Below are 22,002 nucleotides of genomic sequence, written 5' to 3' on the forward strand. Positions count from 1 at the left end.
GAAAATTTTTTAGTCTGGAGCCCTGGGCAGGTTAGATGCTCCTAACCTGCTGATCGATTCCCTTTTCCAGGCTCCCATACACAGCAGGAAAATATTTATCAGAACTTGGCAATTTGAGATGAGACAGTTAACAAAGATTTATTGGTCTGCTGAAAAGATGCGATCAGTAAGTGAGCAGGTGCTTTCCCGAACCTTGGCCGATCGCTGACACTTTTACTGATTATCGCCCGAATGACAGTTTGTAGCAATGCTCATAACTGAGCCTTACATCCCAGCTTATGGCCCTTTTACACGGCCTGATGTAGCACAAAATGTGCAATAATCCCTGAGATGGGTGCTTCTTTTTAAAGCTCAATTGATCATGCTGCCTATTAAACTTCACGACATAAACAAAAAGGGCCTTTGATGCCTCTGTATAGAATAAAGCAGTACACTATTTAGACCTCCACTGAGTGAATTGGGGTCTATAGATATGTTTGACATGTGCTCTAAGAGCTTTCATGGTGCAAAATGCAAACATACACTGCAAGTGCAGAGTCAAAGTTGTCTTTGCATATTAAAAAATAATTGGATTATGAAATACAAAATGAACAACATGATGAAACTGAAGCCCTTCAATTGAATAAGGAATGCTGTATATGTTTACAGGACACACCAGGCTTGGTATGAGGAGGTCAACATCATTAGTTCATAGTTGAACACAGTGAATCGCATATTAACTAGTAGCAACACTGGGACAAATATAGACCAGAACTCAAAAGCATTACTATGAAGGGGGACGGGTGTCTGTGGTCTTTTATTAAAGGGATTTACAGAGTTCCAAAGTGATTTATGACTTACAAGTGCCAAGCAAAACAGAACATAAGACGGCTGGATCACAGGATGAAAAAAAAATCTGGAACTGAATATGTTACCTAAAGCTACATTAGGAAAAGAGGAACACTCAAATAACTTGAAGATGTTCTTCCTATATCAAAGAAAACAAGCCTGAAAGTATGTTCTATACATTCCACACTAAGTGGCTAAGAATACAACATAGGGAGTTATGAATGGTACTGAGGTAAAGTGCCAATGCTACATGCACATAATCGTAAATCACTGCTAATACCCTGTCCTGTTACGTACATGTATATATGTAAAGGTTATTTCCACCTGCCTTCTATTTTTTAATGCATCATTTTACTGTAACAAAATTTTCCTTCAGCAAATTTGCAAACAGTTCCTATGTATCTTATGTCTACAGCTATTTGATTCAGTGCAGATTGTGCAGTTATACTCCTTTATTCTAAGGCATGTTACAACCAAGTAGGGGACAGACATAACTGCTTGGGGTGGTCTATGCATCTCTAACCACAAAGACAAAGTGAGGAGTTTTAATAAAGACTAGTTACAAAGTTGGGTTTAAGTTTGGATTCTTAGAAATCTATACAAATATAGCTGTAGAACAAACCTTTAAACCGTTCTCTCACTGCTATTACTGAGCCTGAGTCCCCTCCATGGTGCATAGCTATTTCTCATTCTCTTCATTTCAGGGAGCAGGGCTAGAGCTGGGCTGTTTGCCAGCAGTACTCACCCAGGTACTGCCTTTCCCTTACTTGTTTGGCTAATCATGAGACATAGACTACTACTCTCTGCTATTCCATGGCATAGTTGCTGGACAGGTGCACTGGACTAATGCAGCCTTAGCATTGAAAGTAGTGACTTACACCGCTCCCGAGATTTTACTAATGCTATTGTTAGATCATTTCCCCGAATTTTCTTTTCCAGAGAAAAAAAACTTTTTTTTTAGTACAATGAAATTAAAGCTAAATGAATTAAGGATTTGTTGCCAACACCATGGTTTTACAGAACACCTTCAGAGGTTCTTCTTGGTGCCCATGTGTTAACAAGTTACAGCAAATCTGGTGGGGAATATCAAAGGGAGCCAATTAGCCCAATCGGGCTGATATGGTACCCTGAACTGCTCTATACAGCTCCTGTACGTGCCACGGCTGCTGCAAGAGCCGTATACAGCAGTTCAGGGAACCATATCGGCCCAGTCGGGCTGATATGGTTCCCTTTAACCTTTAGGTTTTAACGTTCTGGTTAATTATTTTCAGCCATTCTGTCATTCTTGATTAGTAAATCGAAGCCATGAGTGTGACATAAAAATTGTACCTTATATCCACAAACCAGGACAAATTATTTAAAGAGTTTTTCTGAAACGTTTCTTATACTCATGGCCTATCCTCAAGCAAAGATAGGCCATTAATATCTAATCAGTGGGGAGTCTGATCTCTAGCACTCCTGCAGATCAGTTGTTTGCTAGAGCAGTGTCACTCACATATACCAAGAACTGAGCCAAATGCAGACAGTCGTGTTGTGGCCGTGCTGGGTCTCTACAGCTCAGCTTCCAAATGGAGCTGGATTGTTATCCTACACACAACCTGAGGACAGGTGTGGTATGTTTTTTTGTAAAAATGTAGCAGTGTTTTTTCTACTCATCGATAGCCCTTTGAGTCAGCCGGTTACTCAAGACAGGTTTAAACAACTTGACATCACACTTTAAAGTATAATGTATTACAGACCAGTGGCTTACAAATACACTGAAAACTGACAGGTTTATGACCTAGCAAAAGTGTCACCTAAAGCTACAGTAAAACAACAAGAATTTCACTTTTATGATAGTCTGATGAGATGTATTTATTTGCATGCCTTGAATACTATCCTGTAAGATGACACTCCTCACAAACTGGTAAAATTAATGTCTACAAAGAAGAACACTAGGAAATTCCACTAATGCCTGGTAAAGATGACAAAAACACTGAGGCACGTACGGCCTTTATTATACTTTCATCTATTTAGCGAGCAAGCGTGGAATGTCACTTTGAGGAAGAAGAAATATTACAAGACGTTGCGTTCAACTCATTCTGTAAATGGTTTCAAACAAATGGAAACACTGAATAGAAATATGCATCTTGGCCAAGTATGAAGCTTCAGGTTAAAATAATTCATTAGTATGACAATGGCTGTAAATTCCACATTTATTTTGGCTGAAAGGGCATCTCCCCCCACCTGTCTTGTGTGTCATAAAACAAGTAGATGAAGAGACATTTAATACGCTGCATATAAACTAGCAGGACGTTGCCGCTTCTAGATCACTGACGCCACACGTGTTGCCTATGCCCATCATGCACAGCAGATTTCCAGGCTCCCCTGTGAGACCCACAAAACAACTGTGTCCGTTGGAGGGAAAATAAAACTCGAGTATAGTATGTCCTGGAAATTAATGGCTGCATTAAATGGTCAATTTGTAAAGACTGGTACATGACAAGTCAGAAGCAACATTGCTTGACACGACAATAAGACACCTTGATTTGAATGTCATTATTAAAGGGGAACTATCAACAGGTTAGGTATGTAACCTACGGATATGCCGCCATAGCACATGAAGGAAAGTTTCCTAGTTTTTCCTTATCATACAAAATAAACTGCTAATATCCTGAAAACTGCACCAAGGATCAAGGAAAGAAAATGACTTTCATCCTAAGTCCTATCCCATCCTATAGCCCTGTGTGCTATAGGGACATATCAGCAGCTAACATGCTTCTTAAGTTTCCCTTTAAGGGTGGGTTCACAGGTACAGGATCTGCCGAAGATCTGATGGCGCAAATTTGCTTTTAATCAGCTACTTCAAATCTGCGCCATTAAATCCGCTGCAGAGTGGGTGCTGCGACGCTACAATGGTTGTCAACTATTATGTCCCAGCTAGAATAAAAATAATATTTAATAAAACCTGCTGCAGATCCTGCACGTGTGAACGCACTCTAACAGAAATATCCACAGCAAGTCCCTAAGAGCAGACACTGTTTAGGCTACTTGACCCCTTGCAATGCAAATGAAATGTTCAGACAGATATACCTAAAACACATCAAGGTTTTACCATAGATTTGCAGAAAAGGCCTTTTGCAGACATTTCCCACACTGTCTAAACATAGCCATATGGAAAACATTAACAAAAGCTAAATGTTGATTTTTGGGACACTAAATAAATCAGCTGTGCAATATTAGGCTATGTCTCACTAGGTTTCTTGGCTTTTACAGCTCAACTGGTTTTCAAAGGAAAAAAAAAACAATACAACACAAAACTTTCTGTGTTTAGATGTTTTTTTAGCCAGTCTGGTGGGGGAAGAGGGGGAGGGAGTGATGGGGCAGGGGGGTTAAAAAATAATTTCCGTGGGGGTACATAATAAAGTAGTTATATTAACCCGTTGCGCTGTAGGAGCAGCGCCACAACTTGCTCCTGAACCCCGCTGACAGACCTCCCATGCAGCTACATCACAACCAGGCCGACAGATGCTGGGCTAAATACCACTTTTCAGTGACGTGTCAGCAAGGTTGTGAGGTACCCTGAAGCCAGGAGAAAGGGACGTTTGGCGGGGTTCAGGGTCCAAGTGATGCGGCACAGCAAGGGCAGGAGGTTCAGTAAGCGTGCTCTCCCTTTGTTATGCTTCCAAATGGTGATCCTGGCAGGGATCGATGGACCGGAGAACCCCCTCTAGGTGGATCACAGGAGACTTGTTATCCTGTGCCGCACAGATGGTACCGCAGCAATATTGTCACAAATTCAAATAGGGGCAATAATAGAACTTAATTTAAATGGTTGCATCCATTTAAATTAAGTTCTATTATTACCCCTATTGGAATAATTTGTGACAATATTGCCACAATACCATCTGTGCGGCACGGGATTACAAGTCTCCTGCGCTCCACCTAGAGAGGGTTCTCAGGTACATCAATCGCTGCCAGGATCACCATTTGGAAGCTTGTCTACACCACTAAATCCACGGTGGTGACCCCGGAGGAGCAGCGTTGACATATCTGTGGAAGTGCTTCATAGAGTTGTGCCTATTATTTAGCACAACTCATCCAGGTGAGTGGGATACCCCCCACACCCCAGCACTTTATACAGAAAGATTACCTGCGGTATAGTACCAGGGAGCGCCCCTTTTCTATTCCTCTCTTTGTTATGTTATGCCCGAATTGATTTTTCATCCCCCCCCTGTCAGACTTCTGCTTTAAGGTGCTGTTAGGAGTCTTTGTGCCCAGTCTTTACATCCCATACATACATGGTAAGAGTAGCAGTATTTTATACATATCCAAATAGAAGATTTTTCACTGCAAGATGTATTCCTTTCTACCAAGTAATCATCTTAGGTTATATTATTCTAAAGAAAGGCCAACACATTCTTGCATGTGAATTGTGCATTCTACATGGTTTTCCATTGCTGAATTCATTAGAGAATGAACCGATCCTCAGTACTTCGGTCAGGTTAGGTATCTATCTATACATTCTATTCCAGGAAGGGGAGTGGGGAGACAAAGCCGGAATGACCTTCATAGTCCAACAACTGGTGCAGAAGGAACAGCAGAAGCATGAATTTCTGGCATGCCGGCAGTGCTTTGATGATAGTCACATGACACAATGACATGCTACCATTAAAATATTTGCTATTGTTTCAATTGACGTGATTTTATTTCATTGCAATACCACACTACAATAACAATGCAGATAAGTTAAAAGGGAGTCTCCTAAAATACATGCTTAAGAAATGATTTATAAACTCATGCTGAAACAGTGGAAGCACCAGCTAAGAAAGTGCTATAGTTAGGCACAGACCCAGAGAAATATAGATCAGCAAAAAGCTACGGACTTACTGGAAAATGTGGAGAGCTTATTAAAGGGGTGGTGTAACAAAGGAAAGAAGGTATAATCAGATGTGTAATAAAAAAAAAATAGTGTGTGTGTGTGTGTGTGTGTGTGCGTGTGTGTAAGTAAAGGAGAAAAATCACTGTACCATTTTTCTTCTCTATGTATTTGATCACTTCCTGGTTTCCTCTATGAACTATGACCCTGCTGTAGTCATGTAACAGTGCAGACACTTTCCCACAATCCCCTTTGCTTGCATGTGAAGTAAAAACCAACTGCCAGTACTAATGGGACATACCATGTGACTGCGATTGAACTGCGCATGTGTGACCCAAGATAGTGGGTGCCTGGTAAACCAAGGGCAAAAGGGTATCTAACAAAGTAGCACATGTAAAAGGGAAACCATGTCATTCATTGGGATGCTTCCCATAAAAACATACTGTAAGACTATTTATTAGTAACCGCAATAAAAGTAAAAATAAAAAGCACAAACTAAAATGCAAATCCCATCCACGCGATTCCGTACAATTATCATAATGCTGGTGAGACTGTAGGATTGAGCACATAAGGGAACTCAAGTACAAGACACCTGGAAACTGTAATCACATCAAGTGCCAATTGTTTCACTGTACCCTATCAACAGAATCTAGAAAGAAACCTGCGGACATTTTCAGGGCTCCAATGAGAACTGTGGAGCGACTAAACACAAGAGTCAATGTGAGAAACTCTGGGAACAATGAGAACGCTATAAATAAAAATTAAAAAGAAAAATGGAAAGATGCAACAGTTGTGAAGACGGTGTAGGTTTCAGCTGTGTCAGAAGTAGAAAGGGCAGGGGCGAAGCAAATCTCCACCAATAGCAAAATCTTTGTGATAATCTATCATACATGCTTGGCATGCCCTGTGTAACAGAGAAAGGTTGCTGGGCTTAGCCAAAAGGTTCTGCCTTGTTATCTAGACCAGCTGCTGTGAGAGGGAAAAGAACACTGACCAAAAGCATGTCACAAAATCCATAAAGATTCAGCCATTGTACATGAAGCATAAACTGGTGCCAAGCAAGGATGTAAACCTAAGTGATAACCACTAACTCAATTGGACACCCAAATAACTCAGACATCCTCCCCAAGTGTTTACCCGTCCGTGTACAGTTGCACATTAGACACAGTAAAGAAACAACTGCTGTAATGATGCGGCCAAACAGTAAACTGAGCAACAAAACCATGGGAAGGAAACTAAATCTATCCTGATGCAAAAGTGAGTCAAAGACCCATATACTGGATAAGCTAGTGTATTTCACCTGAGCAGAATCATAGGTATATATTAGGGGGTGTCCTATATGACCATCTGAATACCTTGCTGGTTCTCTGTGACCTCCACACCCCCTCAGGTAGCTGGTACTGAGGAGGATTACAGAGCAGTGTCATGTGACAGTGGAAGCTACACAGAGGGTGACATTTAGGCCTCATTCAAATGCTCAGTAATTTTTCTGGGCCGCAAAACCTCCCATTATTTTTTTTCTCTGTGATCCGTGAAAAATCATCCGTATTTGCATAGATTGGATCTGTGTTATTTATGTGGATGTGACGTCTGTAATATGGATCTCATAGACTTCTATTGGTAATCTGTACCGCAATCAGAGTCCGCACTAGGACTTTTTTTTTTTTTTTACGGAACGGATTACGGATGAAAATTAACAGGGACTGTGTGAATAGCCCAATATAAAGCAATGCCCAATATAAATCAATGCCCTCTAAGTTTAACCGTGATTACGGATCCGCAATTACGGGCAACTTTACTGAATGTGTGAATAAGGCTTTATTATTTATTGAGTACGCCGGTCTTAAATTACGCCCCGCTCCCTTTCTCCATCTGTATTCACTAAGAGGCGCACAACTCTTCGAAAAGCTGGCTGGCCTGGCGCAACAAGCCTGCACCTGGTTCCAGCAGGTGTAGATCTGCATCATGATTTACACTTGCGAGCAGGCGTAAATGATAAATAAGGCACGGAGGAGGCCACGCCTCCACCCCGCCTTGCCACACCCCCACCAACCCATTGGTCGAGCGGGGCATATGGCAGGCATACGCCAGGGAGAAGGGGTGAATCCACGTCTTCTCACTAGCATACGGCAGGGGCTCGAAAATGATAAGTGTCCCCCAGAGTGTCTGCTGTACAGCACCCCGAGTAAAAACTACACGGTTGCTGAGTATTTCTACCACAGCACTTCAGGGAGGGAAGAGAGACAGAGTGAACACAGATGCTTAATTGGGTAGTTTTGGGAATTAAGGGGCCAGGGAAGTACTTGAAAGTCCTGAACATCTTCTTCCAGCCAACGTCAGTTTTTTTTTTTTTTTTGCTAAGTGGGGCTCTCATTCTGATACTGCTGGGATAACTGAAGTCTCTTCTACCAAATGCAATCACTATGGATGAGCACAGTTACGCAAGCACCACCAGTCTGCTTCAGGGGCACCATATGTAGTAGGGTTGGCTGAACTGTTATTTTAGACACGTCTAGTAGCCTCCTGATTTATTCTAGGGGTGAGCTGCCCCAGGAAACCTTTATAGTGGACATTCACCACTCACTTCAATGGCACGTGGTGCTCTGCTGTTTCCACCTTGCTTATTCACAATGGTGTCATCTGTCCACTCATTATATGCTTTCACTACAGCAGCATACAAACAGTTCACAAACTGTGCAACTTCAGAAATACGGCCACCCTTGACCCAAAAGCTAAATCATCATTTTATGAAGCTCTGATAATGACAGCAATGAGGGATATGTGTAACGACTATGACATATCTTATATACCCACCAAGCCAACGCAAGACAAGCAACTTGCTTCATTAACTACGCACTGCTAAAGTCGAAGGTAGGAAGTGGTCATAATAATGGGACGTCCCCTCTTTCTTTACTTATCAGGCTTCATTCTTGACCCCCAGCCATCCTCCCCAAACAGACATACAAAGAATACATAAGAATACATGTATTGGCTCTGACCACAGTTGATTCACACTTAAGACTGCTCAGTACTGCCCCATAATGTCATTCATGGTGTTGCTCTTCCTTAGGGTACACTATAAAATCACAAAAGAGAAGGGTCCCCTTTTCTGTGTGTGTACAAGTGTATGAGAACCATCAGAGGCTGGTGTCTACCTACTAGCTGAGGGCCAACTGAGAATTAGAGGTGCAGCCTGCAGAAGAGAAATCTAGTGAAATTGCAATATGCAAGATATATAATGGCTTCTCTTTATGTACACATGACAGTTTACCTTGGCCAGTTACTTCTGCAGGGATGACAGACAAAGAGGCTTCTAACAGGCCTGTTTGTCTGTCAGTCACCCCTGCAGGCAGAGAGCTGTGACTAGTTACTGCCCAGATGACTAGTCCCAGCCTCTCGCCCCGCAGTACACTCAAAATGTTTTCTCCTATATACCCCCTAGTAGGAGGACACACCAAGTATAGTAAAAAAAAAAAAGCTTTAGAAGCTCTGTTAGGAGCTGCTAACAATGTTATATGCTTTATAGCAGTGATTGGTTCCCTTTAAAGTCCTGGGAAAAGTTATTCTTTCAGGACTGTCCTGGCTCCAGGAAAATAAGCAGTGTTTGCCCTGGTGGACAACCTGTGCTGCTAACTTTACCCAGACATTTTTCAGTTGACTTCTCTATGTAAATGACCTCACTTAGGCTAGGTTCACACTGCGTTTTCAGCATCCGTTTAACGCATCCGTTTTTTGAAAAAAAAAAGCATGAAAAACGGATTGCAAAAAACGGATTCATTTGTGTGCATCCGTTTTTCCATTGACTTCCATTATAAAAAAAAAAACGGATCCGTTTTTTTTTGGCGGACCAAAACGGAACAAAAACCGTTGCTGACCCTATTTTTCTGGACGTTAAAAAAAACGGATCCGTTAAACGGATGCTGAAAACGCAGTGTGAACCTAGCCTTAGGAGAAAGCTTCAGGCACAGCATGTTCTTGCAGTTTTCATTTCATTTTTTTTTTTTTTTTGGAACCAAAGTCAGAAGTGGATTCAGCAGGAAGGAGAACTCTACAAGTACTTCCTTTATATTTCCCATTCCTGTTGAATCCACTTCTGGATTGGGCTCAAAAGCTGTCAAAACGCTGTAAAGCTGTATGGACCCCCACCCACCCCTTCACTCTCCACTCAAAAGACACGTTGTTATAATCTGCACCTTCAACTTAGATTACAGGCCGTTCATTTACAATAATGTGTAATCTGCATTCATACTGAAATCTCAAACTATAATTGACCAATAAAAATACCATAAAAATACTAAGAATTCAAAGGAATTCATCAAGAATGCATAACACAGTTTCAGGCAACCAGAAGTTTTTTTCCCCACTCAAAAAGACAAAAAAAGAGAGGGGGGGGGGTAATATAAACACATGACAACTAAAAGGGAAATAAATATGGAAGACAGCTGCAAGAACCAAGACTGGCACCAGAATATAAAGGGGGAATAGGATAGCTACATCCATTACTGTACAAGCCAGAAATCTGCTGGCAAATTATGAAACGATAATTATGTATCACATATAAGGACATACAGGGTATACCAGTGTGCTGGGCACAGCTGCATTACCATACAGTCTCCGACATATTGGTTACCATAATAATGTGAACATGAATAGTCACGGTCAGAGATGAAAAAGAACAAGGGAAGACACAGTGGAGTTTACTTACAAGCTACATCATCTTAGACCACCCTATACTAAAACTATACCGATTTTAATAACACAACGTTCACTCATACAAAAACCCAAGGCGCATGTATTAGAGTTAGCCTGGTATATTACACAACATTGACGAGAAAAGAAAAAATAAATAAATAATTCAAACACTTTCAAAAAACTGTTTTAAGGTCAACACAATCCTACAAATTAAATTACACTTCCGATACAATAGGCTTGGGGTGATTCATTTCAGACGCTTGTGCAGTTATCAAAAAGAAAAAAAAAGAAAGAAAAAAAAAGGAAAAAAAAAAAAAAAGACAACAGAAGTTGCTGATATTGTAATAAATGTTGATTGAGTCAACCAATTAACTCAGAGAAGGGGCAGAAAAACAAAAACTAATTGGAGCCCTTTCACACTATTACGAGGCTCCTTAACAGTGAAAACAAAAGTTCAGATGCATGAAATCTCTTAATTGTTTAATGATCTAAAAGTATCTATCGCCACCTAGTGAAACATCTGCTACGTAAACCTTCCAGCTCAGCACACGCTTAGCTGAACAGACTCGGAGGGAGATGGCAAATACTTTCCACATATCAGTCTGCATGATGTCAGGGCTAATAGCAATATTAACCCTTTATGAAATATTTTACCTTTCTATATACTATTACACTGACGCAGGGAATTTATACATTTCTTTATTATTAAAATCCAAAATGTAACACAATATCAGATGAAAAGCTATAGAGACACAATGCCACAGCAGTGAAACAAAGTAAACGCACAGTCCTCATCCACATATTATATGTTATCAGAATTCATCCTAAAAATTCCTGATCACACGGATCTCTTCTATTCCTTCCTTGTAAAATTCACTGGAACATATCGTACATTTCGGGGAATTTTACAGAATGTAATTCATTTAGCAAACATAGAGACGTTGTTTTGCGCAAATGTTAGTTCATCTTCATCAAGAGAAGTGCACTAGGTAGATATTCTCCACTACTCTGCCACTTTATTTTAAGTACACAAAATGTGTAGGGGACAGAAGTTAGGAATGCGAATATGAACACACACAGCAGACTTTTACTACCAAGGAAAGGTGAATCTGATCAGCTGTCGTAGCTTGTAGCACAATGAACATAAATGGTAAATAGTGTTCTGGTGAAAACTTACCTCTCGCCCTTGATGAGTGACCAGCGCTGCAAGAGGCTTGGCATAGAATCTGCTATAAGAAAAGCCCAGGCAGCCATACATGCTGTTGGCAGTGAGCTTCAGAGCCTTCTGTCTGATGTCATACTGAACATAAAAACAAAGTATATATGAGAAATAAATGAGTGAAAGTAACCACGAGTGAAAATATGAACATGTATAACTTATTTCCAAAAACAATGCACTAAATCTTCGTGATGACCACAACCTCTAAATCCCACCACATGGAGAGGGGGGAACAAAAAAAAAAAGATTTGAGCCTGACATTGCACTTACAATACAAAATATTGCATGAAAGTTTGTGCAATCTCCAAACCGTGTGTCAATTTACTTTAAGGGGAAAAATAAAAATTGAGGATTGCTTCTTCTAATAAAACATTATAAACGGCCATACAATCATCCGGCTGCTCATTTTCAATGCGCACATTGCCATTATAAATCAGTGATTTTATGTGTCCACCTGTGATGACATACAGCGGTGACTATTTTGCCGGTTCTATGCAATTAACATATTTCTAAGCGTATAATACAAAGTAAGAACGATTTGCAGGGGTCAAGAATGTCATAATCTGTCGGGATATTAAAAAGATTGGTAACGTTATACATAACTAGACACTTACAACCAACAGGCCTTCTGCTTATTATTACCTGAAGGTACATATCTGGATTGAGGTCGGGTTGCTTCATCAATTGCTTGACATGACGTCTTCTCTCCACTAGTTTCCGAATCTCCCGAGGTAAGATTCCCATTTCCAGATCTGAATTAGGTAGCTCTGGAATCTCATCTTGATCCTCACCCTGCAAAAACAGCACAGAAGAAAGTCATTAAGCAACACAATCCTTAATTCTGCTTCCTTCTCTCTGCAAACACAGGAGCGCATCTCAAGCAGCAACATTTGCTAGTCTCTTGTTGCTATAATGTGTCCTAAACCGCTGTCCCTGCTCAAATGTGCTGATTATCTTGCAAGACGCCAAGCAGCCAAAAAGAAAAATCAGAATCTAACAGACTGCTTCCAGAAGCACTAGCAATTTTATTCATAAAAGGAAAACATGGCTTGTTATCAACTGGATAGCTGTACAATTAACCCATTGCTTGCTCGTGGCAGGTTTGCAGAAAAAGGTTCCGTCGTGTTAAGTAGGAGCTAGTTAGGCTGTGTGCTGCATTTATAAGGTAAGCATGTCCTCTGAGGGGACAGCTTATAATGACTGACCAATACCTTATGGATTACATTTGTACTATACTAGAACATTATTATATACACACATATAACTGGCCACTGCTAGACCCAATTAATGTCCCATAATGCTTAGCTGTATCATGGTAGTCCAACAGGTCAATACACTGTATGTCAGACCTTATTCCCTACAGAAGAGAATGCGCTGGTGGATATGTTTCACTTTCTCAGCAGAGCAGATCATTTACATAGAGCCTTTTCACATAAGTACTTGGACACAAGCACTGGTAGAAATGCTTGTGCCAGTGATCACGATGCTGCTCACCAACCTCTTTTGTATTCCGAGAATTAGCAGCTGTACGATGCACTGTGGTGAAGCAGATGTTGTACTCTTGTATAATGGAGGGGTACAAGCTGTTGAAATCCAGTAGTAAAATGAACTTGTCATAAAACCCTAAAGAGAAACAGATATTACAAAATTATTCTAATGACAGATGACAAATCTCCATAGCTAGGGCCAGCCAAGTGGAGCAACCAGTCCTTGAAACCAAGAGAACATAATGTGGCATACATAATCCACTCTTGACCCTTGTAACAGAGAAATGCCTGAAACCGGTTAAGGTCAAGGAGTCCTGGACTTAAGGAATAATGTTGGCTCGATAAATGTTAAACTGAAAATATATACATCAGATTTTTTTTTTACCTTTAGTCGCTCAACTACAGTAAAGTAATATAATATATAACTAGAAGTAAAGAATATTTCCAGCACTCGCCAATTTTTTCTTTGCAGGTGGTACTTTATTTATGTTAAGTTCACATTTCAGGGAGGGGATGGATGGGGGTGTATGCATCGTGAAGCCGGAAGATAGGCTGAGTGCCTGAAACAGCCGTCCCCAAAAGAGGCACATCATACACCCCTATTTATCCTCTCCCTGCTATGTGAACTTTATGTGAATAAAGTACCACCTGCAAAGAAAAATCTGTGAGTGTTGGAAATATTCTTAACTTTTTTCTATGATTGCGGTCTTCAGTCATCCATGTAATCCCGGTATATGGGAACCTTATTCATTCAAGGAGTGCCCTTTGGTCTAAGACAGTTGGCTCCATTCATACATCTACTGCGATACACATGTTGTGCTGACACTCTGTATCTAAGTTGTTATACAGTACTAGAGTGTCAGTACAACATGTGTATCGTAGTAGATGTATGAATGGAGCCAACCGTCTTAGACCAAAGGGCGCTCAGTGAATGAATAAGGTTCCCGTCTACCTGGAACTTTATTCACATGAAGTTTACAAAGCAGGGAGGGGATAGATGGGGGTGTATGACGTGCCTCTTTTGGATACAGTTGTTTCAGGCACTCAGCCTATCTTCAGACTCCAAGAGTCATACACCCCCATGTATCCCCTCCCCTCCCTGCTATGTGAACTTAACATGAATTAAGTGCCACCTGGAAAGAAAAATCGGTGAGTGCTGGCACTATTCTTTACTTTCTTCTATGACTGCGGTCTTCACATTCATCCGTGCACTCCCGGTATACAAGAACCTTATTCATTCACTGAGCGCCGTGTGGTCTAAGATGGTTGGCTCCATTCAAACATCTACTACGATACAGAGTGTCAGCACAACATGTGTATCTAAGTTTCTATACAGTAATATAACTATTGTGCTTGCTCTGCTCTTATTATTATGGAATTACCATGAACCAAAGTTAGCTTTTACTCTTGTAAATGTATCTTATATGGTTAGATGCCAAGGCAGTAAACTTTAACTAGAACGATAATTTCCACAGTCGGCTTAGTCAGAGAGATTTTATTTGGGACCAAAGGAGAGAAGAACCCAAATATGTTGTCAAAAGAATACATAAAAATTGACTACATGATCCACCAAAGATCACCCAGAAACCCAATACAAGACAGGTTCAACTGACATGCAATTCCCTATTTGGAACTGTATTAAAGGCTACGATACACTAGATTCTTCGCATTAGGCCTTAAAGGGGTATTCCATTCAAACTAAACTTGCCCTTGAGGAGAGCATAAGAAACAGTCTATTCTTACCTTTTTGCGATCCCCCAGTGTCCTCCAACATCATCTTTGGGTCCTGGCTAAACAATCTTACCTCCACTTCCAAGACTGACTTGTCTCTGCAGTGATAGGACAGCACTGTGGCCAGTGTCTGACTGAGCAGGCAATCACTGCTAAGATGCGACAGTCTCAGAAGTGTTGGTGGGACCGGAAGACGATGTCGAACAACACCGGAGGATTACGGAAAGATAAGTGTAGCCTTTTTTATGTTCTCCATTGGCACCAACATAATTAAAGTTTAGTTTGAGCAGAATACCCCTTTAATCTGTTGTCTCTTCCCTGTCGACAAAACAAAATTATGTTAAGTTACAATTACAGAATTGTCCTTTCACTGTATTTTGTATTATAGGTAAGGAGCATTCCTTGGAACCCTAAATTACCTTATAATCATCCTATGTAAAAGAGCAATCGATCAGCTGATGAACAAGCACACACTCCATCAGCTGACTGAATCTTTTGTGCAACCATATAAACTATCGTTCTCAGTCACATATCTCCCTGTGTGGCTGACAAAACTGCATTTACTAACTGCATGAACAATCCAGCTATTGTTCATGCAGCCCAAATACACGATTCATCACACCTCATAAAAGCTCCATACTTGATGGGCAGTTGTTTGATGTCTACCAACAGGCCGTGTTAAAGGCCCTAAGGCAGCTACATCAGAAATGATCGGCAAGCAAAAGGCAGCACATTGCTGCAATTTTAAATATTGGGCCTAAAATAAAATTATGACTAATGATAATTTTATGTTAGACTGCATGCCAACAATTACAGTGAGACTTTGGATTACATGTAACTTGGTTTAAGCGCGTTTTGCAAGACAAACTAACAATTTTTAAAAATTGAAACTTGATAAAAGGGGCAAGATTTCTTATTACAAGCCCCCTGTATCGCCATCCTGAGACAGTACTGGGTAGAAAGCCCTCTCATTTAACCCTGATCGACCCTGCCTGGGATCAGACCTTCCGGCTCTCCTCCAGCACTGCCACCGCTGCTTTCCTCCGACCCCTAAATTAACCCCTTCACAGCTGCTCCAGGCAGCCAGCAGTAGTACCAGCACCAGAAAGTTTGCAGCCATCTGGGGAGTTGTGTGTGGAGGCAGAGGCAACTGATTAACCCCTTCCTTACTGATACATTGTTCTTTATTATTGCAGAACACCTTACCTACCTTTTTTGAGTTTTGGAACAAATCGTCTGCATTTCAATTATTTCTTATGAGAAAATTAGCTATGATAGACAAGTGATTTGGATTACAAGCACATCACTGAAATTAATTATGCTTGTAATCCAAGGTTCACTGCCTTGCATTTTTACTGGCTCTTTAAAGCTTATTCTTAAAAGAGGTCTTTCCATCTGAAAGTATGGATATGTAGTTACCTTATGATTACTGTTGGGTGAACTTGCTGAACTGTTTGGGTCCGACAACGTCCTTTGAAAATTGACTCCCACCAGCTGGGAAAGTTGGATGCCATTCTAGGGAGTCCCGGAAAACATGCATGCAACCATAGGCTGTATCCACATAAACCTGGTAGCCCTAGGGTGGAATCCAAGTTCTACAGCCGTTGGAAGTCAAATGCTTAACGTTCTGGTTCAAAGAATGTAGCTGAAGCAGAACAATTTGTAAATGATCATTTGGGGTTCAATTTCTGGGACACATTGCTAGTCCAGCAAAGTGGTATACCCTTTCCTGTTTTCCTCCTGAACATTGGCACTTTTAGGTGAGAAATGCAGACCAATAATCTAAATAAGGCTACAATGCAGGATCTGCACTGCCTACGGCCACCATGCAAACAGAAAAACAGTCATCATAAAGAGATGGCAAGTCCTAGTGATATGTCATCATTTTGTAAGATGATAAAGAGTTACATAGAGTTTAAGGGTACCTTCACACGTACTGGATTCGCAGCGGATTTCGCTGCAAACTTGCCACTTTTTCCCCTCTCATCTCCAGATTGGGTGAGGTTTGGAAATCAGATCCATTGAAGTAAATGGAGCTTAATTGCAAACCACACCTGAACTGGAGACAAGAGCGGGGAAAATGTGGCCATGTTTTTGTATCGCTGGATAACCCCTTTAACTCCATGAAAATAACTTTTCATCATAAAAACGTATCTACATAAAAGTGTTTAATGTCAGAAAAGTAGTAGGTAGCACCGATTTACAATGCAACATAGATAGAATAATCAACATCTCACCAACTTTTGGGTCAAGGACTAACCCCCCAGAATAAGCAGCTTTCCGACGACCCTTTTTGTTTTTATTATGATCTGCATCAACGTCGTCATCGTCGTCAACCTATAATAAATATAAATGTTAGTCCCTTGCAACAAATTCAAGATACATCTATACTACATATAAAAAGCTACAGCACCTATGTAGCACATAAAACAGCTTGATCCCTATTCTGATAGTTTGGGCTTTACACAGTAAAATAGGATCTGGAACCTCCCCCCTCCATAAAAAACACAAATTCTTTACTAGATCATGGCAAAGAGGCATGGCCTAGGGTGTCCTGTAATCTAGGACCACCCCCACGTGACCTACATGTAGGGCTCTGCCTACACCACAGCTCCCAGTCCAGACATCACGCCAGCCACATGCTCTGCTCCGCAAGTCAAGAGCAGTGAGTTACTGAAGCCAGTGCCTCTGTAGACTTAAGGCCGTATTAGGTCAGCGCTCACTTCCCCCTCATTCCCCGCTTGCCGTCTGTGCTACTACACGCACAGACAGCGAGCATGGAGCAGACGGAGGCGCTGCCCGGATGATCGTTTGGGCTGCTCACTGAAGTCTGCAGTAGTCTGAGCAACGTGCAACAGACAGGCGCTGACATGACGGATATCTTTTAACATGTTGAACGATCAGCCGACATTGCGCATGCTGGCTGATCATGGTCTTTTAACACGTCCTATGACACAGTTTAGACTCGTTTCACTATGTGTTAGGGAGTCCATCACAGGTAAACGTTGGCATTCTGCCAAAAAAAGTGATGCTCACTTATAACAAAGTGTACTGCAGTTGGCCCATTCACTTAAATGACCAAAACGTGCAGCTAGTGACTACTAAAGACTGCTGACAAAATGTCGACATATACCTTTAAGACTCCATAACATTGTGTTAATTCAACCTTATTGCACTACAGTAATGTTACATGGTCACCATGGACAGGTCCTAAGTAAGTTTTCTATGCCTGAATGTTTTGCAGCCTTCACCATTGAGACCATTGTAATGTTATATAGTTTGGCCTGTGTAAGGGACTGTTCACATATGGTTTTAGAACCCAAGCTCTGAACTAGAGATGAGCGCAAATCAACTCAACTCTGATCAAGTCGGATCGTTCGGCATTTGATTACCAGTGACTGAAAATGTTGGCAAGCCCTAAGGCTGTCTGGAAAACATGAATACAGCTATAGGTTATATCCATGTTTTCCTGGACTCACTAGGGCTGCATCCAACTTTTTCAGCCACTGGTATTAAAATGCCAAATGAACAATCAGACTAAGGGTGCGTTCACACCTACAGGATCTGCAGCAGATCAGCAGCAGATTTGATGCTGTGTTCAGTTATTCAAATGAAATCTGCTGCAGAAAATCAGCTGCAGATCCTGTAGGTGTGAACGCACCATTAAGCATGCTCAAGTTGTGCTCATCTTTACCCAGATGATATCCATGGACCCCAAACCTACAAAGTATTACTGTACTTCAAGATAGTTGAAAAAGTTTTTGAACTCGAAAAAATCCAGTTCTCAAACAGTATTTTCAAGGAACAATTGCTTCAGTTCTCAAACTCTTGCTCCATCGTCAGAACAGTTTTAGAACAGAGGTATATTTTGGAAAACTTATGAGCAGATGACTGGTACCAGGGACAAAGACAGTAAAAAGCTAGACTCTCTCATCTGTGGTTTGTTCAGTTAACCATTATAAAAGAACTACTTTTACCACATCCCTTTTATTTTCACTGATAATAACCAGGTACAACACTCATAACAACATGCAAAAACAGACAACTAAACTAGTTGCAGCGACATTGTTCAGCTATTTGTCATGGCCTGCACACAATGTCACGTCTCCGTAACATCTCTGATGTCAGTCTTTATGGTCTGCCCTGCCAATTGTATCATTGTTTATTTTATTACAATTCAGCTTCGCTATCCCAAAGGGAAAAAAGAACATACTATTTACAATATTAGAATGAAAATTTTAAATGAATTTTATTAGTTGAAAATACATAAGATACCAGCATTCAATCAAATACTTACCACAACCTGCTTCTTGAAAACCTGCTTGTCAGGTACTAAGAAGTCATTTTCATAGAATGCATGAAGCAGAAGGTATTCATTTCGTTCAGCACGTCCACCCATCAGTGTCCTTGACTGTTAGAAAAAATATAAAAAAATAAATAAAAAATAAGTACACGTAAAACTGTGTGTGTATGTGTGAGAATATGACTGACAAAGAGGTTTTTCAACCTTCAGTAATAAATTAATAAAGCAAATAAAGGAGTTTAAGAACAACTACTACAACAACAACAGCAGAATGACAGCCAAACAATGTGGATGCCCCCCACAGGGAAGAGAGTGGCAACAGGTACCCTAATGAAGATGTTCTCTTAAAACCTGTTCAGCATAGAAAAAGGTTGTATCACAGAAAATGCCAGAGTCAAACATTCTACCTTCAAAATATAGAAAGACATTTACTTGTTACAGAGAACAAGTTTTGGAATGAAATGGCACACAAAATGACACTTTCCTTTTAAACCAGCTCAACATGATTTTGAGAGATGAATACACTGACAAGACACATCATCTCTGTCAACGGAGTCAGTTTGTTACAGTCGCTTGATTCAGTAAGAGCGACATGCTATGAAACTAGATCATTTCTAGTCATTAGAAATTTCAAGCTGAATTTGATGCACTCACTGGATGGAAAGGGGAAAGAAGAAAAAAAAAACATAAAAGATCTCAAGAATGAAAGACTAGACAGACTTCAAACTATTTTGTGGAGGCACAACATGGAATGGGATATTGGATGGCTGGGAGGATTATATGACATGTAGGAGTTACAGTCAATTAAAAATTAAAAACATACTTTTCCATCATATCTTCTAAAAGTTTCTGAACAGAAAATAAATATAAAAGCACATATGCGGTTACTACAGAACACAAAAATCTGATAATTACGTTTCTGGGGGGGGGGGGGATACTTACTAAACAGATATTAAAGTGAACCTGTCACCACTTTCATGCTGCCTGAACCACAGGGAATTGGAGATGTTACAGGTGGCCTTTACCTGCCCTACTGTCCTTGCTTGATAGGGAGAGGTCTATCAAGACTGGTGGCACAGGCAGAAGCTGCCAGGAAATGCTCCAGAGCCTTGTGGTTCAGGCAGCTTGAAAGTCATGACTGGCTCCCTTTACAGTCACCCCCTTAACCCCTTTAGGCTGGGTCCACACTACGTTTTTGCAATTAGTTTTTTGAGAGGAAAAAAAAAAAAACGCATGAAAAAAAAAAAACAGATGCAGTTGTGTGCATCTGTGTTGATCCGTTTTTCCATTGACTTCCATTATGAAAAAAAACGGATCCGTTTTTTTTTAACGGACACAAAAATGAGGTTGACTACGTTTTTGTGTACATTAAAAAAAACGAATCCGTTCTGATTTTTTTTATAATGGAAGTCAATGGAAAAACAGATAAAAACTGATGCACACAATTGCATCTGTTTTTTTCATCCGTTTCTCTGCAAAAAAAACTAATGAAAAAAAAACAAAAAACGTAGTGTGAACCCAGCTTTACTCTTGCTTCATTTCGATTGACAGTGTCAACTGTCAGTTGGGGCCCATCTCCCGGTTGGGGAGAGAGCCCAACTGTCATAAAGCCCCGCCTAGACAACACCGTCCACCAACAAAATGAAGTGATTTTAGAGCAGAAATTATTTATAATTATATATATATATATATATATATATACATATATATTCTCAAATATGCAGCATTTAAGCTTGTGGATAATGCGGATAACCACCCTTAGGTTATGTTCAGAAAAGAGAAAAGAAAAAAAAAAAAACACACAACACCTTTAGTTACACACTTACTATTCCCATCCCTTCCCTTTGGTAACCAAGGCTCTCCATTCTTCAAGTACCGGGGGGGGGGGTTTCACCAAACCATTTACCAATAACCAATATCTTGGCAATTGAACAAACCTTAATTAATAAAGAACCCGGAGCTCTGGTGAGCGGAAGGAGGGTGTTCTGAAGGACAATGGTCATTTATAGTATATAGGGATCAAATGGTAGGGGTGGTTAATATTTTTGCTCTGATTGGTGCGTATTGGAAAACCTGCTCACCAAATGTATTATCTTTTTTGTGCACACATTGGAACCTGTATGTTAGTTTGTTTTTTACTTACTATTTTATATGGCATTTATAAATAAAATTGCTTTAAAAAAAAAAAAAAAAAAAAAAAGTTATGTTCACACATATATGTATGCTGCATGAATAGATATAAAATAGATGAATAAACAAAATATGCCAAATATACTTTATTTGTGAACACACCCCAAAAGGGGTAATTCAAAGTCAAAGTTCTCCTCTATCCATATCCAGGTACGCCTCATTAGGGGGAATGGTTTTCCTCTGTCTTTCCTACCAGTGGTTGGACCCTCACAGGTTAGAGTGTTCTGTGATTTGGGGACCTCCCTTTAATTATCAAGAGAAATATACAAAAAAATAATTACCATGACATTTCCTGCTATGTTGGTGATCTGTAAGGCCAATGGAAGAACATTCAACTCGCACATGATCTGCAGTATGAACCTGGCATCTATGAGAGTGTTCTCCAGCATGTATAGAAGTTGAGGGGAATCACTGCAGGTACAACAATAAAGTAAGAAGGTCAGTCTGAGACTTTGATCACTTACAGTAAAGCAGTTTAGTAGTCAGCCATAGTTTTTATACGCACTTGTTTCCCTACAGCCCTTTGGTGGATCAAAGCCGAAGCTTAATTAGTTGCTGCGGAAAACTACTACATGTAGTTTTATAAATCTCTGTCAATGAGTCCTTCAGAATCAAAGACACTGCTTACAGACGCTCTCCACTGTGGCAATAGAGGAGAGTCCCAGGAAAACACAAGCTTTAGTTGGTCATAAGG

The 22,002-nt window shown here is 40.5% G+C and overlaps 1 protein-coding gene across 4 annotated transcripts in view; it reads right to left on the reverse strand.

The window, feature by feature from the left end:
- POLA1 (DNA polymerase alpha 1, catalytic subunit) overlaps nt 1–22,002 on the reverse strand; it is a 200,685-nt gene that overhangs the window by 141,211 nt on the left and 37,472 nt on the right. For all 4 annotated transcript variants that reach the window (XM_069944819.1, XM_069944821.1, XM_069944818.1 and 1 more), the window contains exons 20-25: nt 21,590–21,719; nt 19,113–19,226; nt 17,053–17,152; nt 13,096–13,220; nt 12,240–12,389; nt 11,556–11,678 (exon numbers count right to left, since the gene is read on the reverse strand). In XM_069944819.1, the coding sequence (XP_069800920.1) occupies nt 11,556–11,678; nt 12,240–12,389; nt 13,096–13,220; nt 17,053–17,152; nt 19,113–19,226; nt 21,590–21,719 (742 nt within the window). The remainder of the gene's footprint in view (nt 1–11,555; nt 11,679–12,239; nt 12,390–13,095; nt 13,221–17,052; nt 17,153–19,112; nt 19,227–21,589; nt 21,720–22,002) is intronic.

This window comes from Dendropsophus ebraccatus, chromosome 11, assembly GCF_027789765.1.
Source record: "Dendropsophus ebraccatus isolate aDenEbr1 chromosome 11, aDenEbr1.pat, whole genome shotgun sequence".
In the NCBI taxonomy this organism is placed as follows: Eukaryota; Metazoa; Chordata; class Amphibia; order Anura; family Hylidae; genus Dendropsophus; species Dendropsophus ebraccatus.